The sequence below is a fragment of the Apium graveolens genome, chromosome 9, assembly GCF_009905375.1.
Source record: "Apium graveolens cultivar Ventura chromosome 9, ASM990537v1, whole genome shotgun sequence".
NCBI classification, from domain to species: Eukaryota; Viridiplantae; Streptophyta; class Magnoliopsida; order Apiales; family Apiaceae; genus Apium; species Apium graveolens.
This window is the reverse complement of record NC_133655.1, coordinates 22,732,333-22,754,879: the sequence shown is the minus strand read 5'-3', so window position 1 is coordinate 22,754,879 and position 22,547 is coordinate 22,732,333. Positions and strand designations below refer to the sequence as shown.

The window sequence follows — 22,547 nt, the reverse complement described above, 5'->3', positions numbered from 1 at the left end:
TTTTTTTTATTAGTTTGTTCAATCTGAAGTAAATCACGCTCTACGTCACATACATACAGACCATTATTTATAATACCACGTCCATAAAGAACATTATCTCTAAGGATAGAACATTCATTATTCTTAATAATAAATGAAAAACCATCCAAATCCAACATAGGGATAGAAACAATATTCCTCACAATAGAGGGAACGTAATAACAATTATTCAGAATAATATTCTTGCCCGTAGGCATATGTAAACTAAATGATCCTACAAATATGGCCGCAACCCTTGCTCCATTGCCCATACGTAGAATCACCTCATCTTTTTCAAAAGTCCTACTTCCCTTTAGTCCTTGCAACAAATTGCAAATATGATAACCACAGGTGGTATCTAATACCCAAGTAGAAATTTGACCTAGTGACATATTAACTTCGATCATGAACATGCCTGAATCAGAAGCGGTAGTCTTACTGCCCTTCTTCTTCTTCAATTCTGCAAGGTAAACCTTGCAGTTCCTCTTCCAGTGCCCCAACTTGTTACAGTGAAAACAAACAGCTAAATTAGGACCAGTCAACTAGTGAGCATCTAGTATGCTTCGGAGTGATAGTGCAGAAGACATGACGAATATAGTAAATCTGTAAATGATAAACACATAACAACACTTAGCAAATATTCAATTTCATTTCAAAACACTATATGAATCGGGTCTTTATTCATAAGTGTCTCCCACTAGTTTATCTTATTTATTCAACCCCCTAAGTGAAAATTATGCATTCATAATGCTAGTGGGAATAGGGATCCTACATTCCATCACACAACCTCGGCTGTGGCACGAAACGTCATGTGATGTTCAATAGGCAGACAACTCTTGTCAATTACATCTTATGTTATTCCCTAATATAACTTTAGCCTCTTGAATAATTGAGTCACGGCTGTGGCACGACAAATTCAATATTCTAAGTCAAGTCTAACCCAACATTTCGTACAATTGAATCAGTCTCCAACGGCCCACGGCTGTGGCACGTACCGGCCTTTAGATTCTAATTCAATGTACAAATCTCTATGTAATAGACAAGTATTTCTTTTTTCGAAATCAAAACCCTCGGCTGTAGCACGAAACGACAATAATTTAAAAATAATAACCACTTTCTACCATGTTGGAAGGCTATGACCGACACAAGCCCGTTGTGTCATTGGCCAATTACTACTTGATATTATTTAATTTTAGAGGGATTATATTACGTTACAATCATAAACATATTATAAAGAGATTCTTCCTTTTAAATTAAATATTTCAAATCAATAATCGATAATCAGATGATTTCCAGATCGGGTGGAGTATTGTCAAGAGGCGTCACTTAATAACCCTTTCTTACAGATAGAAATCTGTTATTGACAGAATCATCCTTTCTCTCAATATTGAAAATTCATATTCAATAACATGTTTCATAAACACAATAATCTCATGATCGTATTCATAATATTTATTGTTAAGGCAAGAAACGATTCCTATTCTAGATTTTCTAGAGCACGCCTTATATTGATTTAAGTTCACCTAAATCTATCATCGCATGGTAAACATAGGCATATATCTCATATATAAAATTAAATAAACAAGTAAATATAAAGTGCAATAAAGTAAATGTGTTTGGTTATGGCCCCATCCTATGTGATCTTTATCAAGCTCATGATAAAGATCAAGGTCAATCTAATATGGTGATGGAAATAAATACAACTACTTATTACATAATTCTTCTTGTATGCCTCGTATTCTTCTTTGTATCACCTCCATTGGATAGCCTTCTTGAGTCTTCAATTACATTACATGATTGAAATTAAAACTAATCTAATGAACTTACAAGAATAACTCGAGTTACATTCGAGATTTATGATTACAAAGATTGACGACATGCAAGTCGTATTTAAAACCAAAACCAAAACCATTACACTAAGGTCGAAAGGCCATAACCATCCACCATGCTCATACAACACATAAAAGCATGTTAAAACACATAATCTGATCTTAACATATCATATTATCCATGATCTACTCATAAAAGAAAATATGACAAAAATCAGAAAAATCATAATCAAATCAGAAAAACAAGAATCACTGTTTACGGGCAGTAAACGACGTCAAACGCCTTACAGATGAGTCGTTGCTAGCTATAGCTATCAGTTTTGTTCAGACGCTCGTTTACCTATGGAATAGGGTATTCGTTTGCGTAAATCGGACACCAGACCCAGATTTCAGCAAATCTGCAGCAGCCAATTCAGAATCCATATCTAATATGATTCTCATAATTAGTTTAAACATAAATCATGTATATATCAGTATATATACAGATTATATAATCATCTTATAATTATACAACTCACATGAATATCATATATTCAAAACCATACATATATAAGCATATTATATCAACATCAAATCATGGCGAATCACGTACATGCTCATATATCGAAAACAGTTAAACACATAAACGAATTAAAAACTTTTCGCAAGTAGCTCTGATGCCATTGAAGGGTTTTTAGCACATAAACGCAGCAAAAACGTAAATTTAAATCTTAAAAAACTGAAACCCTCCGCAGGATCCATGCGAAAAATAATATTTAATTCGTAGTTCAGTATGTTTACCTTAAGAAACTTTACGTTAATGGAAAGATGGAGGTCTTTAATGGCGATCCAAAAACAATGAACGGAGATCCTTAGCAGCTGCTCCTTAAGTGTGAAGCACTCTACCGGTATCCACCAAAAAAATGATGTAATGAAGGAGGAGGAGATGGAGAGAATTAGTGTTTTGTAAATCTTTTTGGTTGAGGCAAAAATAGGGTTTATAATAGTATATTTATAGACAAAATTTTTAGCTGCAAATTTTCCCATAAAATATTGTTATTATTAACCCTTTATTATTCTCACTAATAATTAAAACACTTTTTAATTATTAATCATTTTTCTAAACTCTTTAGAAATAATTCTCTCACTTGATTTAATTTCCAAAAATTAAATTCTTAATTAATAACATTAAGAACCTGTTCTTAATTAATTTTTAATCAATTAAATCTCATTTAATCAATTATTAAATTTGCTAATTAATTATTTATTTTATAAATAAATAATTACCAGCCATTATTAATTAATTCCTCCACCATTAAATCATTTTCTTTTATGACGTGATCCTGTAGGTTCAATATTAAGCCGGTAGTAGAAATAAATAATAATAAAACTATTTTATCATTATTTATATAAATTCTCTAATTCATTAAATATGATTAATTAATTAATCATATTTATTCTACATCGTGAGGGATACTTCTCAGCATATCGTGACTATCCGGATAATACAAATTCACCGCTTAGAATACCAAGAACCTATTCATTGAGTAGTTACCGTACAATTAATTCCTTCTACCCTGCAATGTCATGATTAAATACAAGACATGGAACTTGTGTCAAGCCTATCTTATTTAATCACTTGCTTTCCCATTCACTATGCTTAGTTCTATTTAATGTAAATTAGAAAGTCTTTTCTAATTTCATTCACTCTGGCCAGAGATTCCTGAACTAACATAAGTGGATCAGCATTGAACATTATCTTCCTACGCTGGAAGGGGTAGATCCTTTATTGATCATACACTATCTTCGTGTACAAATTCCTATACCCAGTAGAGCCCTTATAATTTCCCCTTGAGACTAAGAACTAAACCAAAGCATAGTTCAGTGTACACAAGATGACTATGATGACATCAAGTCTAAGGATACTTGTACAACTATCATTATGTGAACAACTGCTGACACGTGAGTGAACTCCATCAGTTGTTCAGCTGTGTGAGTCATGTTCAGTGAACTTATTCTATAATAAGCACCTACATACTAGCTATAGTGTCACCACACAAAAGTCTTTGAGAACAGACATCCTTCATAATGAAGCAAACATAGTATGTACCGATCTTTGCGGATCATTAATTACCAGTTAGTAATCCTACGACCAGGAACTATTTAAGTTTAGAGTTATCATCTTTTAGGTCTCATTATTATGATCTCATCACGATCCATAAAAAGCTTTACTCTAAACTGTGGTATATCTTATTTAAATATTTAAATAGATAGAGCCCGCAGATTACATAAAAGTTATTCCTAAATCCTCATACATGATTAGACTTAGGACATATCTCTTTCAGAAATACCATGACATGGAGGGCACCTGGGCGCGCCCTCTTCGAACCATGAGGTCGCACATCTCAACATTGGGAACCAAAGGATCCCAAGAATGGTGCTTACACCAAAATTAATTTCCTTGGGTGTGGGCGCGCCCTTGCATCCATACATTAAGAAAATTTTGAAATGGTACGACGTGGCTCCAGTCCAACTATCACCAAACTCATACAAGCTAGCATGGGCTCTGTACATTATGTACCATAACCTGAGATTGGGCGCGCCCTCGATGAAAGAATTTAGCTTCTTCTACAGCATCAGGAAATCAATTCCCGTGTACCACTTCTTGGTTGTCAATAAATGGTTGAACAACAAAAGATTTAATGAAGGTAAGATCAGCCATGAACGAGACTGGAAGGAGCCATTTTTCTACATTTATGATGTCAAAAGGACGCGCGTTCGCTTCAACTTGGAACCAAGTAAGCTCAATGTCTTGGACGCGTCCTCTGAATCAGGGCTTGTCTTCCGTTTTATAACCTTCTCTCTTTTCTTTTTGTAACATATTCTCCCTTCTCTAGACAAAATGACTCAGAAAGAGCTAACATGAAGGAAGAAAAAGAGAGCAGTGAAGGTATTGCAGTATGCTGAGAACCATTTCAACCTCAAGGACATGATTACTGAGGAGAATTTGAAGAAAATAGGAGCTTTGTCCTCACGAGTGGGTTCTCTCTGCAAATTTTGAGATTTCCATAATGGGAAACCCATTCTCACCGCTTCCGAAAAATCCAAATGGCTCCAAGCCACATAAATTATTCAGCCAGACATTAACAAAAAGGTGGACTTAGAGCACGGTAAGGAATTCTTATACATAAGACGCGTCATGGCTCTAGGACGCGTCACTTTATGCTCACCTTTTTCCTTTAATTTTAGCCTGACTTATAAACGTTACTTTACATCCGCGCTGTCATCTTGGGCGCGCCCTACCCCCGGGCGCGTCTTTTTGTAAAATTCTGTGACTACTATTATTATGTTACTTATGCCTTTCATTATATCCAAAACGCGTCTTAGGTAAGACGCGTCACTTCTCTAGGACGCGTTATACTTGCACATATATTTATACATCTTTGCATTCGTTTTACTTGACCCCTTTCCCAACACTTACACGTCTTTATCTGTCATGCATGTAGAATTTTATATCATAATATGGGCACGTCTTGTATTCAGGACGCGTCTTCTTGTACTTAACTAATACTTTTTCATGTTTATATCACAGATATGGCCTCTCTTCCCAAAGGATTCGCAATTGGGGCCTCCAAAAAGCTAAGGGCCAGGAAACAGGCCCCTGCAAAGGTTAATCCGAAGGCAAAAAACCCCACTCCTGTTGCAACTCCTTCTCCTCCACCAAAGGTAATTGACACTACTGTGTTAGACATCCCCGAGAAGGTGGAGGACGCGCCCTCCAAACGTCAAAAAGTAGTGCCAGACGATCAGTCCTTCGTGCTTCGATACCTGGGCGCGTCCTCAGCTGGAGATTTCACCGAGGATGAAGTCAGAGGTTGGACCTTCATGACAGAGCAGCAGACAGAAGAGGCTATGGTTAGGGCTACAGCTGAGCTTCACTTGCATGCCAGGCAGAGTGCTAATATGTTTGCAAGGTTCAGGGCGCGTTTTGCTGCCACTGATACTGCTAAAAGCCAAGCCGAAGACAAGGTAAAATCTTTGGAAAATTATATCAATTTGCTTGCCCAAGAAAAAGATGTTGAGATCAAACGCCTGGAGGGGGAGAATGCACGTCTTGAGGCAGAAAAGGATGTGTTAGAAGGTAATGTTTCCTCTTTGGAGAAAACGATGGACAGCGTTATCGTACTGAATTCCGCCATGCAGCTGGAGCTTGACACTCTGAACGATGACATGCTGCATGGATGGACAGAGGAGAAAAAGTTAGTTTACCAGCATGACTTTCAGGCTGGGTTTGAAGAGTGGTGCTCTGGGTTTATTGCAAATGACCCATATTATACCTTTTCAAAGTTTGATGCAGACACCCAGATATGGGTCAAGGATTTCAGGGTCAGGGCCGCAGATTCTATTAAAAGCAAGAGAATTTTTATGGGCTTAGAGGAAGAGGACACGTCCCCTACTCCTAATCCACTTCAAACTCAACCTCCTCCTGCAGGCGACCAAGACAAGCCACATGACGCGCCTCCTGCTTAGGACGCGTCCTATATTTATTCATGAAGTTATATTTTGAACTAGTTTAGGGTGCGGACCCCTTGAAGCCTTGCAAGTTGTAATGATTATTTTTAAACTTCATTCGCTTGCACTTTTATGAAGTTTCTATGTCTTAACCATGCAGATTTTTACTTAAGTATTCTATTCTGTCATTTATATGGGCACGTCCTGTGTTGCGGACGCGTCAACCATGACCTATTGTTATTTTTTCTACTATCACAGGTCAAGCAAATGTCCGTTGTGGGCGAGTCCTCTCTAGTTGAACGCGTCTTTGTTTGTTTTGGAAAATACATGAGCATGAACCATGTTGTACCTGTGTATTTAGTCAAGGCACAAAGTACAATGGGGCGTGTCCTAATTTTTTGATGCGCCTCCCCAAAAATACTTCATCCTTCAGGCAGGACGCGTCCTTAGCAAGGACTTGTCTTCCTTTTTTAGTTATGTTTTGTCAAAATTAAAAGAGCATCAACCAAGATAACTTGGGCGCGTCCTTGGAAATAGTACACGTCTTAGTTCCATTTTTACTTGAGTTTTATTGTTCCGTTTGACAGCCACTACTTCAACTAACATCTGTGTAGAACTATCACTCAGGGCGCGCCCTATGGCTAGGGCGCGTCATGCAACCAAGCAAACCAAGCAAATAACTTTTGGAAAATTTTATAAATTTTTATTTATAATGTGCTCTGGTGTCAAAAGTATACCAGTCCCACGGCTACTATGCTCTGTGGGGAAATTATTTCGAAAAAATGACCCTTCAACTAGTTCTAAGGTAAGTAGTACATGCACTACCCCCTAGGCTAGGGGGAATTTATTTAATTCTAGCCTATAATCCGGGCATAGCCCTAAATATATAATAAAGGAGGTACGTAAGGGGCCAAAGTCGCGCCTTACTGGTAATACTTTCGGAGATGTTCCGCGTTCCACGCTCGCGGAACCAGCTTCCCTTCCATGTCTTCAAGGTGATAAGTTCCTTTCCACAAGATGGCCTTTATTTTGTATGGTCCTTCCCAATTAGCTCCAAACACTCCATGTTGGGCGTTCTTCATATTGGGCATCACTTTCTTAAGTACCAAATCTCCCACCTTCAGCAATTGTCCCTTTACCTTCTTGTTATAATACCTTGCGGCACGTTGCTGATACGCTGCGAGCCTTAGCTGAGAATTTTCCCTTGTTTCCTCCAAGAGATCCAAATGAAGCCTTTGATTAAACTCGGCATCTTCCTCTGTGTACCGGTCTCTGCGAAGGGATCCTGAACCAACTTCCACGAGGACCATAGCTTCATAGCCGTAAGTCAGCATGAATGGAGTTTCTCTCGTAGTAGATCGTGGTGTAGTGTTGTATGACCACATCACCTTCGGGAGTTCTTCAGGCCAATTTCCTTTGCGTTCTTCCAGTTTGGTTTTGAGGGTATGCTTTATTATTTTATTAACAACTTCCGTCTGCCCATTGCTTTGAGGATGATAGACCGCTGCAAACTCCTTCTTACTTTTCAACTCCTCACATAGTTGTCGCAACTCCTTGCTGTCAAATTGCTTTCCGTTGTCAGAGACAAGCTTGTAAGGGATTCCAAACCTGCACACGATGGAGTTGAAAAAAAAAATCTCTGATTTTCTTTGCGGTGATAGTAGCCAATGGCATAGATTCCGCCAATTTAGTAAAGTAATCGACCGCAACCACTGCATACTTGACGTCTCCTTTAGCTTTAGGTAATTCTCCGATAAGATCGATTTCCCACATGGCAAACAGCCATGGGCTTACCATAGATGTCAAGAGCGTCGCCGGCATAGACGAGTAGTTTGCAAAGCGCTAGCAGTGATCGCATGCCCTGACAAAATTTTTAGCATCCTCTTTCATAGTAGGCCAATAATACCCTTGGCGCAAAACTTTCATCGCCAACGAGCTACCCCCCGAGTGATTGCCACAGATTCCCTCATGTACTTCCCTTAAGATGTAATTTCCTTCTTCTTCGTCAATACATCTAAGCAGCGGTTGATTGAAACCTCTCTTGTATAGAACTTCGTCATATATCACATACCTTGCAGCCTGATAGCGGAGTCGACGAGCCTTAAACTTATCCTCAGGGAGTGTTCCCTCGCGAACGTAGGCCAAAATGGGCGTCATCCATGTTTCCTTGGGAGCCTCATCCACTTGCATAATTTCTATCTCCGGGATACTAGGAATCTCCTGGATTTCAAGGGGGATGGATCCTAACAACACAGCCTCTTGTTGCGACCCCATTTTTTCTAGAGCATCCGCGTTACTGTTCTTCTCCCGCGAAACACATTCCAACCTAACTTCTTTGAACATTCCAATCAGGCACTGTGTGTATCTCAAGTATAATTCTGTTCGCGGGCCTCGCGCTTGAAATCCCCCGTTCACCTGATTCACCACCAGCTCTGAGTCACTTCTTGCAATTAGGTTTCGCACCCCCATTTCCAAAGCGATCTTCAGGCCATTAATCAACGCTTCATACTCTGCATCATTATTCGTTGCATAAAACTTGAAATGAATTGCGCTCATCAGATGATGGCCTTCGGGAGACACAAGTACTATACCCGCACCTGCTCCTCCATTGTTAACTACCCCATCCACATGTAAAGTCCACCAGGGATGTGGAAACTCCTCCACAGACTCCTCCATATGAGTAGGATGCAGTGTCACTAAAGCTTTGTCATCAACTTCAGAATCAAATTCCAACAAGAAATCAGCTAAGGCTTGCCCTTTAATCGCTGTCCGGGGCACATATTCCAAATTAAACTGTCCCAACTCCACAACCCACTTTAGCATTCTTCCTGATGACTCTGGTTTATGAAGGACCTGTCGTAGCGGGTATGCCGTACGGACTTCAATTCTATGGGCTTGGAAATACGGCCGCAATTTTCTTGATGCAAGAATTAGGGCATAAACCAACTTCTCCATGCTTATGTAGCGAGTTTCAGCGTCATGCAATCGCTTGCTCACATAGTACACTGGTGACTGCTACCCATCTTCCTCTCTTACCAGAACTGCGCTGATTGAATATTCAGACACCGCGAGGTACAGTACTAAAGATTCTCCATCTAACGGTTTTGACAGCATAGGAGGGTTTCCCAGTTGCTCCTTGATTCTTTTGAAAGCCTCTTCGCATTCTGATGTCCTTACAAAGTCTTTCCCCGCTAACTTAATCGCCTTGAAAAACTCCTTGCATCTATCGGACGACTTGGAAACAAATCGATTTAACGCGGCAATTCTCCCAGTCAGACTCTGCACCTGTTTCACATTGGTGGGTGACTTCATATCCAACAATGCCTTAATATTTTGCAGGATTGGCCTCAATTCCCCTATGGTTGACGATGAACCCGAGAAACTTGCCCGACTCCGCCGAACACACACTTTTGTGGGTTTAATTTCATGCGAAACCTCCTTAGAATGTTAAATATTTCCATCAGGTGCTTGATGTGATCATCCGCCACCTTGGACTTTACCAGCATATCGTCCACATACACTTTCATGGTTTTTCCGATTTGGTTCTTGAACATCATGTTTACCAACCACTGGTAGGTTGCGCCATCGTTAATCAAACCAAACGGCATTCCTATGTAACAGTATAACCCCCTGTCAGTAATGAAGGATGTATGCTCTTGATCAAGGCCATACATCGGAATTTGATTATAACCGGAGTATGCATCCATAAAACTCAGTAATGCATGCCCCGCTGTCGCGCCAACCAACTAATCAATTCTTGGAAGCGGGAAGCTATCCTTTGGACAGGCCTTATTGAGATCTGTGAAATCCACACATGTCCTCCACTTCCCGTTCGGCTTTTTCACAAGCACTGGATTTACAAGCCATTCGGGGTAGAACGATTCTTTGATTAGTCCCACCTCCAACAACCGGTCTACTTCTTCTTTTAATGCTATCGCCCTTTCCCCACTCATCGGGCGGTGTTTTTGCCGTATGCCAGTACAATTCGGGAAGATATTCAACCGATGACACATTACTTCTGGGTCGATTCCTACCATGTCTGAATGACTCCATGCGAAGACATCAAGATTTGCAATTAAGAAGCGGGTAAGATTTCCCCTCGTTTCATCATCTAACTGGGATCCCACCTTCAAAACCTTGTTCGGGTCATCTTTGTCAACCAGAATAGATATTGTGTCTTCGGCCGGACCCGTCTTTTCGGCGGGCATGGGGATCCTGGGATCCAAATCGAAATTAAAGTCTCGAGGGTCCTCGACTTCCACTTTTGCGTTTGAGGGCGCGTCCCCATAAGCGGGAGTATCCACCTCAAGACATGGCATATTTTTGTGCAACGCAGATGAAGAGGGCGCGTCCTCATTTTGAGGAGCATCAACCTTAATTTCATTTTTATTTTTCAAGGGCGCGTCCTTCTTTTGAGGAGCATCCGCCTTGAAGTTATTTCCGAGACCTTGCAAAATCTCACTTCTTCCTTCCAATTTTTCCCAGTTAACCTCCTTCTGTATGATCTCCTCTGCATGGTTCACCACCACTTCTTCCACGCTACGGATCTTCGAAACATTCCCCAGCGTCCAAACAGAGTTCCCAGTGATATAAGTTTCTTCCTCTTCGGGGCCTTCTACGAAATAGTGGGCATGAACCTCTCCGCTTGGTTTTATATGAATATCCTCTACATCCTCAAATGGAAGACCTTTTCCTTCGTAACTTCTCTTGCGGAATTCTTTAACAGCCTTATGATAGCAGTCGCGTGACTCATATTGTGACCCTCTCAGACTGCCCACTCCGTTTGGTATTGGGAACTTTATCATCAAGTGATGTATCGAGGTTATCACCCTGAACGCTCGCAACCAAGGTCTGCCGACCAACACGTTGTGTGCGGAATCCTGATCCAGCACTTTGAAGTCTATCATTTGAGTGACTGACAAAGCTCCTTCCCCGAGGGTGACGGGAAGCCTGACCGAACCCATAACTCTCACTGCTTCCCAGTAAAGCCATAGACATGCGCATCTTCAAAATACATGTCGATATCCGGGAAACCTAGCTTTTTGTAAGTGCTGTAGTACAAGATGTTCGTAGAACTCCCATTGTCCAAGAAGACTCGATGTACATTCATTGCCCCAATAAGCATGGTAATCACCAGGACATCGTTGTGGGGATGATGCACCCACCTTGATTCTTTTTCCTTGAACGTAATATCAGCGTACTCTCCCTTAAAGACCTTCGGAGGTCTGTCTTCCAGGCTGTGAATGTTGGTGAGCGGCGAATGTCGCGCTTCTCTCGCGTTTCTTTCCAGTGCTCGATTACTATCACCAACAAAAGGGTGTCCTCCAAAAATTGCCCTGATGCTGCCAGCCCTCTGAAACTTAACTTCTGTTGTTTTTTCAACATCTTCCGCCCGCGGGGGCTGTCTTTCATCCTTACCCTTGTCATCGATTCCCCTGCGTCGCTTCACCTTGTCAATCCATTCTCTTAGGTATCCAGCCTTGATCAATTCCTCAATTTCATCTCTCAGGTGACGACACTCATGGGTGTCATGGCCGGTAGACTCATGGTAGTCACAATACTTCTTTTTGTCTCTGCTCTACCATGAAGTTAGATGGTCGGGCTTCTTGAAGATTTCTCTATCCTTATTTACCTCAAAGATATGATCAATGGATGCCGCCAGCGGCGTATAATTGCTGACCCTCCTCTCGTAGTTCGATGGCGGGCTCCATTCTCTCCGCGTGTTCACGGTGTTCACTCTATTGGGGCTTCTGGCATTCCGCCGATAATCTGGGCTCAAGGATCTATCCCTTCTCTTGGATCGCCCCTTGGAGTTATGTGTGTTGTCATTCTTTTTTGTTTTTGCAAGCGACTGTTCAATTGCTTTGAATGATTCCGCCTGCGCAAGCACATCAGCTAGTGACACAGGGTCTTTCCCTTGCAGGTGGTTCCAGAAATCTGTTCCCACACGCAATCCAGCTATAAGAAGTATTTTCAGCGTCTCATCAGTTGCACCCCTCACCAAAGTGGATTCTGCATTAAACCTCTTGAAGTATGAAGTCTAACTTTCTCCTTCCTTCTGTTTCACATTAGCCAGTATGAAGTCAAACTTTTTACTTTCTTCAGATCTGCTGTCACTTCCATCATAAGAACTTCCATCACGATTATAAGACATCTTTTCCTCCTAAGATTACGACCTTAATTAGCACCCCTCCTTCTAGCGCCAATTTGTTGACGGAGGAATCTGGTATCAACAAAGATTGAGGTTTTTTGCCGGAACTAAGATATGTGACGGTGGTTCTTTGCCGGAAAATCAAGCGGCGTATGGTGGTTTGTGGTTGTTTTAGGCTGAGATTGATCAGAGTAAGTGGTGGCTCTCTTATTAGCTCTCAACTTCTTACCCTCTCAATGTGCCTACGTACCCTTTATATAGGGATAAAGCCTAACGTAGTTCTCGTGGAACAAGAAATCTAATGGGCTTAGACTTCTTATTCCTTGGCCAAGTAGAAGCCCATCCAAAGTCCGTCTTCCGCTAGCTTTAGGAATGTCCAACTATGAGGCCCAACCGCGAAGGCCCAAGGCTTGTCCATAATAGCAGGACTTCACGGATAATGCATCTCCCTGCGCAAAGATAACACTCCGCCACAACTATTTCCCTTGATATACGGACGCAGGTATAGCCACGGTTCACCCCAAGTGCCGAACGCATCCCTGTCCCCCGAATGAGGATAACCCACCAGATAACATGACAGGTGATCCCAAGCTCTTGGGTGCAAAGTGCAGGATAACTCCAAAGTTCTCCAACGAGGACACCCGTTAAATGCAAGAACAGAGTTCCCGAAGCACAAACCAAAGTTAACCCCACATCCCCAACGAGGACACCCGTTGAATACAGGAGGAGGCCTTCAATCATCAGGCATACCCCTGGAGGCCTTCAAGCTTTTCACGGACATCCCCCTCCTTGAGACGTCTAAGAGTACCTGCAACAAATACATTAGTAAAATTAACCTCCATTACTCCTCTCCATGCAAGCTTTGCCCTGAAGTCACCATTGAGAACACATAGACCAACCACATGACGCGTCCTAACACATTGGGCGCGCCCTCACCCTCATGAGACTTGCACCGTCTCCTCAAAAACCATCATGCACATCATTCCACTTCCTATGGCGCGTCATGGTAAATGTAGGCGCGTCCTACAGCGTCCATCGCCACAAGATCTCATGTGCCAAACACTTTCATAATCATTGACGCGTCCACATAGCTTAGGCGCGTCCTTACTTGACCATGCACTCTCCACGCTCCGTAACACATCCCTTCTCAAGCAGGCGCGTCATCTGTGTCTGGACGCGTCCTAGCCCTCTACAATGTAATACCGAGTTTGACTGTAATTAGCCCGCGTTTGACCCGAGTTAATCCAATGCCAAATTTTGGGTATAACATATAAGATTAAAATCGACCCTACATCTCGACCGTGTACTTCGTGTTGTGTAATTTCGTATCGTGTACTAAAAAATCAAATACAAACGCTAAATTTTTGTATCGTTTTGTGTCATGTATGTCGTGTCGTGTCCAAAATATCCGGTATATATACACCTTTTATATTGGTAGTCTGCAAAAACGATTGGGCTGCGTGTGATTGATTATGGGGTCTAAGGCCCAATATTTTTTAGTCTAGAAACAGAAGGTGAGTTATATAGGGCCTTTAAGATATTTATAAAAATTATCTCAGATAAATTAAAATGGATAAGCCCCCTACATGTATAATATAAGTACCGAGTAATTTATTATTTATAAATTATTTACGTATTTGAATATTTTTGAACTATAGGACTACATTTGACCTAAATCCCATAGAACTACAAAATGCTGCGTCTCAAATACAAACGAGAAGTTCAGAAAATTGTGTAGTAAAATCTCGATAAATAAATATAAATGAATACAGTCCAGAACTGAAAATTTTATTTATTTAATAAGATTACACATGCATTAAATTTAAAATATATTATTTCAATTATGTTGGAATCAGGATAAAATTATTTAATTGACAAAAATTATTTATTTATCAAATATTCCGTAAACAGAAAAAAGAAAAGTGCGAGGACCGGACTTTTCCCACAATTCCAAGACTATGCATAGCCCAACAAGCAATTCTTGAAAGTTATCCCACAATTCCGAGAGTAGCCCAGCCCAACGCACAATTCTTGAAACATCACAATTTACAAAACAAAATTCACTCTCAGTCCAGGGCACATTTAGCCTTTAATTGAGTTTAAAAATGGTCCTAAATGTTATTTCAAAAATGTATATTATGTAACGTTTATTCAAAAGATCTAATACGGTACTTCGCGTAACGTTTTGATATTTTATTTTTTTTATGCGTAAAACGGTAAAAAAGTACCGTTTTGATACAAAACGCTATATGATGTTCCGTTTTGAGTCAAAACGTTACTTCAACTAACGTTTTGCACATTATAAAAATATTAAAAAAATAAAATACCAAAAAGGAATACTATATACCGTTTTGCATCAAAAAAACAAAACGTAAGACGAAATACGGTTATGAGGTGACATTTTGGGCCGTTATTATTAAAAGTAATATTTTGGACCGCTCAAAAATGACGTTTTGGTCCATTCTTCCGTTCATGTTTACAGCCCGCAAGGGTTGGCTCAGTTGGTTAAAAAGAGGAAAACTAAACTCTTGGTCACAGGTTCGAATCCCTAGGAGGAAAATTTAACTTGGTTCACGTGGTTTACAGGCTATTACGTGAGCCCGTAGAGCTAGCGGCTTAAAAAAAAAAAAAACCAGGTTTATGTTTACAAAAAAACCAGCAGCAGAAGATGCAACAACATTAATGATATTCAAAAATGGCATGCTTCATAAACCCTACATCACTCAGGTTTGTAATCTCTTCTACACCTTCCCAATCTCTCATTATTTTTTCACTTCATTAGCTGCTGTAACTAAATCAAACAATTCCCATTTAGATAAATCAGTAAATAATTTTTCCGGTATTGCAAAATCAGTCAAATTGAAATGCTCACATCTTTGGGATGATAATAAAGTTTGTAATTTTAATCTTCAAGATTATCTTCTTAATCTTTCTTGTATATCCCCCAAAACTGCCAGAAGATATTTGAGGTTTTCGAAGTTAAAGCCTCAAGATATTCTTGAAATTTTAGTGGGGTTTGAGAGTGATGGTGGGAATTTTGAACAGAAAGTTAAAAAGGTTGAATCTTTATGGGGTATTTTTAAGTGGGCTAGTGACCAAAGTAGGGAATTTTCGCATGTTTCCGAGTCTTGTAAGATTATGGTTTCTTTGCTTGTCGAGGCAAGAATGTTTAGGGATGCGGAAATGGTACTTGGGAGAGTTGAAAGTCGAGGAATTATGTTGGAGAGTGGAGAATTGTTCAGTAATTTGGTTGTAGGGTATGTAGAAAGTAATGAATTGAAAAGGGCCATTTCTGTTTATGATCGAATGAGGGGTTTAGGTTTGGTGCCGTCGTTGGGGTGTTATCATGTTCTTCTTAACAAGTTGGTTCAATTTGGTCACACACAGTTAGCATTTCAGCTGTTTGTTGATATGGTGCAGAATGAGTTGGGAATTAATTTAGAAGGTAAGCGAATTTACCAGAAAGTCATTCAGATGCTTTGCATAGAGGGAAAAATTCAAGAAGCAAGAAACCTTGTAAAGAAGATTGCGACTTATGGATTGAAACCCAACGCGTTAGTTATTAAAGCGATTGCCAGTGTATACTGTGAGAAGAAGGAATATGATGATCTTCTAAGCTTTTTTGCTGAAATTGATTGTGTTCCAGATGCGTACTGTGGTAATATGATTGTGAATTCTTTGTGCAAAAGCTTTGGCACAGAAGAAGCATTTTTATTCTTGCAGGAACTCGAATTTTTAGGCTTCATCCCTGATGAAATAACATTTGGCATCTTCATAGCATGGGCTTGTCGTCGAAGTAAATTAAAGGATGCTTTCATTTACCTCTCAGAGATTTTTTCCAGGGGACTAAAACCTCATTTATATTCTTACAATGCTCTGATTGGTGGGGTACTCAAAGAGGGCATGTGGAACCATGCCAAGGATATTCTTGATGAAATGAATGATAGGGCCATAACACCTGAGCTGTCAACCTATAAAGTTCTTCTTGCTGGTTTCTGTAGAGCTAGACAATTTGATGAAGTGAGAGTGGTGATCAGGGAGATGGAAGGCCATGGAATGGTTCATTTATCACCGACAGAAGATTTACTATCAAAAGCACATTTGTTACTGGGGTTTGATTCATCCTCTGTAAAAGTGAGGAGGGATAATTATCCGAGGTTTTCAAGAACAGAGTTCTTCGATAATATAGGAAATGGACTTTATTTGGACACAGATATTGATAAATTTGAGAAAATTACAACAAAAGTTCTTGATGATTCCATGATTCCTGACATTAACAATGTAGTGTTACGGGACTTTTGTCCTAAAAATCCTAAACGCGCGATATTGTTGGTAGATGATATGCTTCACTGGGGGGAGGACCTATCTTTGTCAGTCTTTTCAGCAACATTAAATAAGCTTTGCACGTCTCGTTGTGGTATCAGACCAATAACAGGTCTCTTGGAAAGATTTCCAAAGTTGTCAAGCCAGCTTGACCAGGAAACTCTCAATAATCTTGTTCAAGCACTTATTGAAAGAGGACATGCATCAAAGGCCAAGATCATCTTTGATGAAATGGTCCAAAAGCGTCAAGAAATCACAAATACCACTTACACTGCTATATTAAAGGACTTATGCAGGGTAGGAGGCTTGGGATGCGTTCAGCAGTGTTGGGAACTAGCAAGAGTGGATAAGTGGGTGCCTGAGTATGAGGATTTTAAATTACTTATAGGTCTCCTCTTCCAGTGGAAAATGCTCAATGAAGCATTAGAGCTTTTTGAGACTATGACAGTCACTTACCCACATATGCAATTGGATCTTTGTCATTCTTTTCTTGAATATTCTTGCAGTGAAGGGTTTGCACTAGTTGCACAGGCTTTGACCGAAGAAATGTCAAAGAAAGACTTTATCTTGGATGGTGTAGCTTACAGCCATCTACTGTTAGGGTTCTGCAAGGAGAAAAGAATTGCGAGAGCCTGTTTGCTATATGATATAATACTTGCCAAAAAACTGTCTCCAAAATTGGAGATTCTTGTTTTGTTAATCCCCGAGCTATGCAGAACAAAAGCTTTTAAGAAAATATCTGATCTGAGAGAGAGTATCTTGACAGAGCAGCCTTTGCTGCCTCTTTCTATCAGTAATCTAATGAATGGTTTTTGTAAGGCAGGGATTGTTGAAGAAGCAGCCAATGTACTTCAATACATGTTGCTGAAGGGTGTACGCCCACATGACGAAGTTCATAACATACTTCTTCAAGGTTATTGTCAGAGTAAGGACTTCAGGAAAGTTGCAGAATTACTTGGTTTTGTAATGAGACAGGGTATTACCATCTCAACACAGAGTTACCGGAGATTAGTGTCCGTCATGTGTATGGAGGGTAGATACACCTCTGCATTAAACGTAAAAGAGTTTATGCTTAAGGAAAATGAAAGTTTGCATGAGTTTATATATAATATTCTGATCTTTTATCTTTTCTTGTCTGGAAATGTGAAGATTGCAAATTCAGTGTTAGAAGAAATACAGGAGAGGGGATTTCATCTTAAGGAGACCACGTACAATCTTGTGGTCTATGGATTATCCTGCGTTGAAGATGTGTCACGTGCTCTTGATTATATGGGTAACATGATGTCAAAAGGAATCATACCGAGTAATCGTTGTTTCAGAGCAGTAATAAAGTGTCTCTGTAGAAGTGGGGAGCTTGAGAAAGCACTGAAGTTGAGTCAAGAAATGGAGTCACTTGGCCGGTTTCATGCTTCAACCATTCAATATTACATTGTGGAAGGTTTTCTAACCCATGGTAATTTCCAAGAGGCAGTAAACTTCTTAGATAGGATGGAAACCAAAAATCTGATTCCAAAAATTATTGTGTATGATAATATAATCAAGCTTCTTTCATGTTGTGGAAGGCAAGATAAGGCAGTTCATCTTCTTGACATAATGTTAAGGAATGGAAACATCCCAAGTTCTACCAGTTATGATTATCTAATTCAATGTTTTGTTACCTGTCATAAATTGAATGAAGCCCTGGATTTACATAGTGAAATGTTGCATAGGAAACTATATCCGAGCACCAACACATGGAACTCCCTTATTCAAAAAGTTTGTGAAGATGGAAAACCAGAAGAAGCAGAAGCACTACTTCATAACATGGTTCAGATGGGCGAAATTCCAGTCAGAAAGACTTACTGCTCCATGATTGATAGGTATTGCTTGGAGAAGAACTACAGCAAGGCATCAGAGCTTTTGAAATCAATGAAACAACAGGGTTATGAGCCAGAGTTTGAGACTCAGTGGTCTTTGATCCGACATTTAAGCTCTTTTACCGACAAAGATAAAAGCAAAAGCAAACCTAACTTTCTGTCAAGGCTTCTTTCTGATAGTGGATTTGTGCGGAAGGGGAACCCCAAAGCCAAATAATACCGATTCCAGGTAGCACTCTATCAATATCCAACTATCTGGCAATTATCAGTTCTTAGTATGTGCAAAATAACACCACTATAACCTTATAATTTTAACTATATAACTGGAATCTGGAGGGCGTGCATGTATACTGCATCTGTTTATATTAACCATACAACTAGAATCTGGATTGCATGTCCTGTACCCATGTACCCATATACTGTATCTGTTATTCTGTTAATCTAACCATTGCATATCCTTGTAGAAGAAAAAAATCATTTTGGAGAATAGTAACATCTGCTTGTCTGAAGATATTTACTCATAAATTTAGTTTGGATATAGTTTCCGCTTATTTATTGATGTTCATTATATAATTGGTGGGAGCAAAGGTGGTGTGTGCTGCTAATTGAAAGAACTTCTTGCATGATATGATTTTGATGACACTTGTGTAATGCATTATGCATACATGGTCAAGGTAGCATAAAGGTTCGTGTCCGAAATGTTGAAAACTCTCTTTTTGTTGCAGAATGCTGCCATAGTGCAGAAGCAGAATATATCTTCTAACTACAGATTGATTTAGAGACCTGAATTTAAGAATTTTAAGAATAGATAGTATCTTATTTTGGGTAATGTTCAATTAGAAAAAGGGTTTTAGAAAGTACCGGGACTGGAAAATTTAAAGGAGATGTGAGTTTTAGTAGATAACAGAGAATTATGCGAGTCAATGGATCGGATTGATCTAAATTCATATTTATTTCAATTTATTTTTTTGGATTCGGATCGGATCGGCCCCGGATTTTTTTATGGACCGATTGACATTCGGATTCATTCGGATCGGATATCCGCTCCATTTATTTATATTTATTTTTTAAAAGAACTTATTATAAAAGCCATTATAAATTGAAAACTTACCAAAAACTAAATATACCGTTGAATCGTAGAGTATTTGATTATAATAATAGAAAAAATTGATGTATTGAAGTGGAAATGTCATGTGAATTAAGATCGGGGTGATATGCACTTTCAAAAAGTTAAAAAACTTCGAGTATAATATAGAAATGGACATGGAATTTAGAGTCTAGATAGAATGAAGTACAAACAATGGAACTTTGGAACTCAGTCGAGGATAAGAATTCTAAATTAGAAATTGTAAAAAATATTTTTATTATATAATATATAGTTTATATATAAAAAACAAATAAATATGTGAACCGGATCGGCCTAAATTTATATCTACTTCATTTGTAATCAGATTTTTTTTATCGAATCAGATTAGATTTTTAATAGGTCAATTCATGTCTGCTAAAATAATCTCGGGTCGGATCGGATTTTCTCTTAGTTGACAGGCCTACAGAGAATGGTATAAAAAACAAAAAAAAAACTGAAGGTGTTGGAAACTTGGGAAATGCTTGGTCAATTGATTATTGGTACCATGCTGTACGATGACCCACAAAAATGCACACCAAAAACCCAATTTACACAACAGAAAAATGCAAACCAAAAATCCAATTTACACGTAACACATTATTGTTGCAACAATCGCTTGCCGACGTGATCCCTCATCTTAGATCAGAAAATCTAGAAGAACTAGTTGTTTATAGCTTTCAAGAATGTTGAAAACATAAAATGGATAGAGGCAAGCAAGCAATCAGAAAGAGACCTTAGCAGGTAGCACCAACTCCACCACTACTCCAGTCTAAAGTTTCCAAGTATATTCCCAACATATTAAGCAGCACAACAAAGAACACATCTCATCTCTTTGATTGTTAATATATTTAACCAATTTAATAGGTGAAGTACAGCCATGTACCAGTACTATATACAATTTGATGAAACACTAAATTGCCGTATATCTTATAACCATGTATTTTTCTCAAGCAATTAGCCAAGTAAAGTTAATAAGAGAAACGATTCTGAATTATGACCACTAGTCAGATCACAATGTTCCTTTCTGTGAATATTTTCGAGACTCTGAGTCTAGCAAAAAATGCAAAAGAGCTTTGTTGTCGCTGTCGATTGAGCTACATGCAGGCGCTTTCCATACACCACTATCATCCATCAATTTTCTCACCCTCTCAGCTCCATCCCACTCACCTCGTGAAGCATAAACATTTGAAAGTAGTACATAGTCACCACTTTCGTCCTGTCTCAGTTTCAGTAGACGGTCATTAGCACGTTTAGCTAGTTCGACATTGTTATAAATCCTGCAGGCTCCAAGCAGAGTTCTCCAAACAATGCCATTTGGTTCAATCTCCATTGTATTGATAAACCCAAATGCTTCATCCAGTAGGCCAGCTCGGCCAAGCATATCCACCATACACCCATAGTGTTTTATGTTTGGTGCAATATTATACACATCTCGCATGAGTCTAAAAAATCTGCGCCCGTCTTCAACTTTACCAGCATGACTACAAGCAATTAAGACCCCAACGAAAGTGATCTCATTAGGCCTGAGATTCAATCCTAGCATCTCTTTGAAAAAGCCAATAGATTCCTCAGAATGACCATGAAATGCTAAGCCTACAATTATCGAATTCCATGTAGAGACAAGTTTATCCGTCATGCCTCGGAACACTGAAATTGCTTTTTCAATACTCCCACACTTTGCATACATGTCTATAAGTGCATTCGCAATCACAATGCTCAAGTCTCCCTTGCGCCTATCCAATATCGAGCAATGTATCTTCTCTCCAACATCTAATGCACCTGTACTAGCACACGAACTCAAAAGACTCAACATAGTAACATCGTCAGGCAACTCTCCCAAACCTACCATCTCATCAAACATCTCAAACGCTTCCTTATGCAATCCATGAATAACATACCCCGAAATCATAGCATTCCAACTAACAACATCCCTTTTAGGCACCTCATCAAATAATCTCCTCGCACATTGCATCTCACCTCTCTTTGCATACCCCGTAATAATAACATTCCAAGAAACCAAATCCTTCACCGGCATTTCCTCAAAAAGCCTCCTAGCAATACTCAAATCCCCTCTCCTCGCATACCCTGCTGTCAAAGCGGACCAAGCCACAACATCCTTCTCAACCGACTCATCAAAAATCCTCTTCGCCACCCCTATATCCCCACAATTCGCATGAAAATAAATAAGCGTATTCCTCGAGAACTTATTCCACTCAAAACCAAACTTCACAACCTTCCCATGAATCCCACACCCAAAATTCCCCCAACAAAGCTTAGCACACGCCTTAAGCACGAACGGAAACGTATAATTATCAGGACGAACACCTTGTTTTTCCATTTGGGTATATAGTGAAACAGCCAAGAATGGATTAGAACTCTGAGCGGAGCCTCTCATCATAGTGTTCCACATATAATTATCTGGTTGAGTAATATTCACAAACAGTTGGTGTGCATAGTGTATAGTAGAAGTTAATGCAACTGCTGAAACGTAAATAATTTCTCTGAGAGCTGACCGGTCCGAATTGAAACCCTTGATGATCGTGTAAGCGTGAGCTTGTTTTAAAGTTTGGAGAGACTTGCATTTTCCCCAGTGTTTTAACTTGTTTGAACTCCCGCTTCTCCTGTTTCTTATCATCAGACGGAGTACAACAACAAAATAATTAATTTTAGAGCATTTTCTTTAATTTTGTTTACGATTTTACCGTTAATTTAAAATATTTTTAAAAATACGGTTTGGAATAAAAAATAACTAT

At 39.4% G+C, this 22,547-nt stretch overlaps 4 protein-coding genes across 5 annotated transcripts; 1 reads left to right on the top strand and 3 right to left on the bottom strand.

Annotated features, from left to right (window-relative positions):
• Nucleotides 1–8,180: 8,180 nt before the first annotated feature.
• On the bottom strand, nt 8,181–9,293 carry LOC141685117 (uncharacterized). Its single transcript, XM_074490241.1, has 2 exons — nt 8,936–9,293; nt 8,181–8,848 (listed from the first exon to the last, which is right to left on the bottom strand). Exons 1-2 carry the CDS (start codon nt 9,291–9,293, stop codon nt 8,181–8,183), a joined length of 1,026 nt encoding a protein of 341 aa, XP_074346342.1.
• A 2,014-nt stretch (nt 9,294–11,307) lies between these two features.
• On the bottom strand, nt 11,308–13,653 carry LOC141685116 (uncharacterized). Its single transcript, XM_074490240.1, has 4 exons — nt 13,598–13,653; nt 13,298–13,356; nt 11,971–12,350; nt 11,308–11,916 (listed from the first exon to the last, which is right to left on the bottom strand). The coding sequence occupies exons 1-4, from the start codon at nt 13,651–13,653 to the stop codon at nt 11,308–11,310; spliced, it is 1,104 nt and encodes a 367-aa protein (XP_074346341.1).
• A 1,503-nt stretch (nt 13,654–15,156) lies between these two features.
• Nucleotides 15,157–19,510, top strand: LOC141687227 (pentatricopeptide repeat-containing protein At5g15280, mitochondrial). Of its 2 annotated transcripts, XM_074492430.1 has the most exons (2): nt 15,157–18,265; nt 18,522–18,801. In XM_074492430.1, exons 1-2 carry the CDS (start codon nt 15,172–15,174, stop codon nt 18,662–18,664), a joined length of 3,237 nt encoding a protein of 1,078 aa, XP_074348531.1. In that variant the 5' UTR covers nt 15,157–15,171; the 3' UTR covers nt 18,665–18,801. The 2 variants fall into 2 exon arrangements, with proteins under 2 accessions (XP_074348531.1, XP_074348530.1); XM_074492429.1 differs by having other exon boundaries at nt 15,157–19,510.
• Nucleotides 19,511–20,621: 1,111 nt separating this feature from the next.
• On the bottom strand, nt 20,622–22,454 carry LOC141682921 (pentatricopeptide repeat-containing protein At5g15300). The gene has a single exon (XM_074487607.1). The coding sequence runs from the start codon at nt 22,427–22,429 to the stop codon at nt 20,804–20,806; it is 1,626 nt and encodes a 541-aa protein (XP_074343708.1). The 5' UTR covers nt 22,430–22,454; the 3' UTR covers nt 20,622–20,803.
• Between the last annotated feature and the right edge of the window lie 93 nt (nt 22,455–22,547).

Bases quoted from the DNA above. Each gene is read 5' to 3' on its own strand.
- LOC141685117 (XM_074490241.1), bottom strand. From the start codon at position 9,293: ATGGAGAAGTTGGTTTATGCCCTAATTCTTGCATCAAGAAAATTGCGG. The intron at 8,849-8,935 runs GTGCGGGTATAG...ATAATGATGCAG, and splicing joins AGTTAACAATGGAGGAGCAG to AGTATGAAGCGTTGATTAAT.
- LOC141682921 (XM_074487607.1), bottom strand. From the start codon at position 22,429: ATGATAAGAAACAGGAGAAGCGGGAGTTCAAACAAGTTAAAACACTGG.
- LOC141685116 (XM_074490240.1), bottom strand. From the start codon at position 13,653: ATGACGCGCCTGCTTGAGAAGGGATGTGTTACGGAGCGTGGAGAGTGC. The intron at 13,357-13,597 runs GTAAGGACGCGC...TGGTGACTTCAG, and splicing joins CGTGGAGAGTGCATGGTCAA to GGCAAAGCTTGCATGGAGAG. The intron at 12,351-13,297 runs GTACTCTTAGAC...GGTTTAATGCAG, and splicing joins TACTAATGTATTTGTTGCAG to AATCCACTTTGGTGAGGGGT.
- LOC141687227 (XM_074492429.1), top strand. From the start codon at position 15,172: ATGATATTCAAAAATGGCATGCTTCATAAACCCTACATCACTCAGGTT.